General features: G+C 38.7%; 1 protein-coding gene across 1 annotated transcript; it reads left to right on the forward strand.

The window, feature by feature from the left end:
- Positions 1-1676: 1676 nt before the first annotated feature.
- On the forward strand, positions 1677-3686 carry LOC149018966 (monooxygenase 1-like). Its single transcript, XM_089154457.1, has 6 exons — positions 1677-1843; positions 1975-2121; positions 2227-2277; positions 2355-2526; positions 2628-2856; positions 3032-3686. Exons 1-6 carry the CDS (start codon positions 1770-1772, stop codon positions 3598-3600), a joined length of 1242 nt encoding a protein of 413 aa, XP_089010583.1. The 5' UTR covers positions 1677-1769; the 3' UTR covers positions 3601-3686.
- Positions 3687-4392: the final 706 nt, after the last annotated feature.

A 4392-nucleotide genomic window follows, 5' to 3' on the forward strand; every position in this document is an offset into this window, starting at 1 on the left:
CTTTACTTTTGATATTCTAACTTTGTTGGTCTTTTTGCTTTTGATTACATTTGATTTTCACATTTTGACCGTCAGTCTGAAGCAAAGTCCCATTTCTTGTTAACCCTTCTTTCTCATAGAATAGTCAAGGAAAAGATTTCTAGTTGGTTGTGCGAAGTCCATATCAATTGCAAAAATCTGTTTGTTAACTCCGCAGCGCTTTTATATACTTATAAGCAGTCGACTCCACCCTCATTTCTTGTTGACCCTGCTTTCTCATAGAATAGTCAGGGAGAAATTTTCGACATATTCGTGTTAGGTCTTTATCGGTTGCAAAAGTCTATGAGGGAGGAGTTAATCAACACTTTTGCAACTGATAAAGACCTGACACGAATACCTAGAAATTTTCTCCCTAACTATTCTATGAGAAAGCAGGGTCAACAATTTATGTTCATCATATCACTCCTGTGCTGGTGTCATAATTTATGCTCTCAATTAGATAAGTTCAATTTCAAATGGTTTCTCTATGTTTTCATAATATCTTGCTACTTCATTTGGCAAGAGAGAAATTTGAGGGTTTTCACACACAAAACACCTAATCGTATGAAGGTGTTATAGGGTTTAAATCCATGGATTGTAGCTTTAAAGCTACAAGAGGTTGAGGTCATAAACCTTAATCTACCAACACAAAATAATGATGAATTACCACATAATGTTGAACATAATTGGTGCACCTATATACCAAGTACTAATAATAATGTGATGATGTGTGTAGGGATTTTTAACCAACGGTTAGGGACGGCAGGATGGAGGTTTGGGGTATATGGAGATGGACATCAACAGTCCATCAATTTTGGAAGATTGAGTACAACGGAGGCTCAAGAGACAACACTTTTTGGATCACAAGCTGGAATAGAAGAAGCAACAAAAAAAGGGTTTGAAATAAGAGAGATATGGAGCAACCAATAGGGGTTACCAACTCTCTTACCAAAGCCAATATTAGGAATATGGCCTCTATGTGATTTATCTAGGTTAATGGATGTTGCTAATACAACACAAACAGTTAAGTATGATAATTACCCGTCCCCAATGCTTCAACTTTGGTTTGAAAAACTAGCTACAACAGCATCTTCTTTAATGGAGGGCTGTAGTGGAAATGTAGTAAATAGTTGTAAGGTCTTGCTTGGGTCCTGTGCATTAAATGCATAGGACTGTCAAGCCATACATTTCGAATCGTCGGATCGAAATTTGGGTCTCAACTATCAAAATTCAAAAGTCAAGATTAATTCTCGACCGAGATTTCGAATCTGATGACCAAAGTCTCGATTTGATGGTCATGCGCATGTGCCCTGAGAATTTCTTTAGTATGCTTAATAAAAAAAGAATCAATACTTAAAGCTTGACATAAATGATTAGAATATTCATAGTTATGATGCAAGGAATGACGTATAAACAATTAATGGTTTTTTCCAACTCTTGCTAACTTGGACTTACCTCTGCAAATGTGGGAGAATAAGTCAATCCGTCCATGATTGGCAGACACAAATCCAGTTTGTTTTTCTGGGTTTTCTTGTCAATCACGATTTCTTGGCTTGGACTATAAGGATATCCTTCACCAGATGGCCCTTGTCAACCACCACCATATACGTGGATTGAACGACGTTTACAGAAAGCACTAAATTATTGATTTCTGTCTAGCCTATAAATAGTGTGAATTAATAAGGGGACTGCAAGTCTGCAACCTCATTGACCCAAATTTGAAGTGTTCGAGATACAGAAAGTGATCATCAATGGAGGAGGAAAAGTCGATCGTAATCGTCGGTGCAGGAATCTGTGGCGTCGCTACTGCTCTTGCTCTTCACAGGTACCAATTTGATCTGTTTAGTATTAACTATATTGGGTAAACTTAAAAGCAAGTATGGAAGAAGGATTACATGAAGAAGGGGATATGGATTATCGCTTATTGATTATTGATTACTAATGATGTATGATTAGGAAGGGGATTACTAGTACAGTTTTAGAGAAGGCAGAATCACTGAGGTCGGAAGGAGGAGGAATTGGTATCCAGCCAAATGCATGGCGTGCTCTAGATCAGCTTGGAGTTGGTCATCACCTTAGGCTCAAAGCTATTCCCATAACTCGGTAACTTCCTTTTGTTATTTGACACTCTCTTTCATTTTTATCACTGTGTAATCTATGTGGATTCTAAAACCTTCCATTAATTACATAAATGCATGCGTTTTTTAGGGCTCGAGATATTGTCGTTCCTGACGGTTCACAACGAGAGGAATCATTCAAGTAGGTTCCTTAAACTTCCAATTTAATTATGTCGATTAAGTAATTAAACTTTTCCATTTTATTCCTTTTATTTAAAGGAATGCAGAATTTCGATGCCTCAAGAGGAGTGATCTAGTTGAAATCATGGCTGAGAGTTTGCCATCCGAAACAATACGGTTTGGATGCCAAATAGTGAAAATGGAATCTGATCCTATTAATTCATCCCGTACCATTCTTCATATGCAGGATGGAACTATCATTAGGGCCAAGGTACGTAGAATTTCATCTTATTCTTTCCGCTGCATATATATGTATATATATACACACACATACATGCATTGACATTTATTGAATCACATTCATTTATGCAGGCTGTAATTGGTTGTGATGGTGTAAATTCAGTGGTGGCAAAGTGGCTAGAGTTGAAACCTACAAAGCGCTTTGATCTGTGTGGGGTGGTAGGTTTCACAAATTACCCAAATGGCCATGGCTTTGGTGATGAATTTGTTCGAATAAGGGGAAACCATACACTCTCCGGAAGACTACCGATTGATGACAAGCTTATTTACTGGTTTGTGGCTCGACCACGGACTCCTCAAGGTACAACACTATAATTGCTCTGGTTGAATGTCACTGGAGAGGATCCAAACTCTGTAATTTGAGCAACTTTCCTTGATTACTTTTGCATAAGATCATTATACGTCTTACAGTAGAATATATAAATTCTTTTGATTCCTCCGGTGATTGATTTGATGCATGATGAATTTTTGAATAGATAAAATGTTGGCACAAGAACCAAAGCTTCTCCGAGATTCAACTTTGGAAATAATAAAGGACCACCCAGAAAGATTCCCTGAGGTAATAAAGAAGTGTGAGGTTGAGTCAGTAACATTCTTTAGTTTGAGGCATCGAGCACCATGGGACATAGTGGTAGAGAGTTTTAGGAAAGGAAATGTCACAACGGCTGGAGATGCAATGCATGTGATGGGACCATTTGTTGGACAAGGTGGTGCTGCAGCACTAGAAGATGCAGTTGTGCTTGGGAGATGCTTTGCACAAGAGATTTCCAAAAACCCAGTAGCAGCAGTTGGCTTGGACTCAGAGAGTAGCAAGAACAATGAAGAAGAAGAAGAAAAGGCAATGTCAAAAACGATTGAGAAAGCAATTGATCGATATGTTAAGGAGCGAAAGATGAGAATTTTGAGGCTAGCTACACAGACTTATCTCATTGGCACACTATTGCAGACCACATCACCAGTCACTAAGTTCATAAGTATCATTCTTCTTCTCATCTTCTCAGTCACTATTGCAGACCACGCTCTTTATGATTGTGGTCGGCTCTAAGATCATCAATGGCTAACTTAGACGTTTTGGCCTTTTTGTATTAGTCCCAATAATGAAGTATATGTTTTCTTTGAATCTTACAACTGCAATTGTCATTTTTATTGTCTTTTAATCAAAATTGTGTTACAAATAGCTACTTTGACTTACCAAGAGTTTCCATTAGTAGATGCAACTCACATGACACTGCAGGGGTTAATGGAAGCGTACAAGGTTAATTTAAAGTATCCGTAACAATTATTAAGGTGTCTGGATCACCTTCCCGTCTCGGACAAGTATGTACTCTCCTCACCGTTCTCCACCACGTAATAGGGTGGGGTTCCCATCTGAATACCGATAAAATAAATGAAAGATGAATTTTTCAGTTGTTCGTATCACAGGCCCCGCCCTTATCATCTGGTGATGTTGTGATTACTCGCAATGAACCTCAAGAATCGCAAGGAGAGAACAAGGAAGAACACCAAATATGATGACGGAGTTCGGCCAAATTAGGCCTACGTCTCCTAGACTCAGAGAGAGAGTCCAATTGCAATATGAGAGGTAACATATAGTGTCTTATAGATTTTGGGGAAGCATGTACACAAGAGAAGGGCTAAACACATTGAATGATCTGACGCTTCCATACGCCTAAATCCACACTTTGATCGCTGGAAAACGCCATCTCCAGTAGCAGCTGCAGCAATGTCGACGGAGCAACGATCGCACGAGAGAGAGGAGAGTGAACATATCTCAGCAAATGACCTAGCTCAATCTCAACCCAAATCGTAAAACATATATACATAGACTTGAATCTGG

The sequence above is a fragment of the Hakea prostrata genome, chromosome 4, assembly GCF_041222555.1.
Source record: "Hakea prostrata isolate BN-2017 chromosome 4, UWA_Hpros_2, whole genome shotgun sequence".
NCBI classification, from domain to species: Eukaryota; Viridiplantae; Streptophyta; class Magnoliopsida; order Proteales; family Proteaceae; genus Hakea; species Hakea prostrata.

What these genes read in the sequence shown, in the direction of transcription:
- LOC149018966 (XM_089154457.1), top strand. Translation starts at nt 1,770, where the DNA reads ATGGAGGAGGAAAAGTCGATCGTAATCGTCGGTGCAGGAATCTGTGGC. An exon ending in ACTGCTCTTGCTCTTCACAG is followed by an intron (nt 1,844 to 1,974) that starts GTACCAATTTGA and finishes ATGTATGATTAG; the next exon opens with GAAGGGGATTACTAGTACAG. An exon ending in GAACTATCATTAGGGCCAAG is followed by an intron (nt 2,527 to 2,627) that starts GTACGTAGAATT and finishes TCATTTATGCAG; the next exon opens with GCTGTAATTGGTTGTGATGG.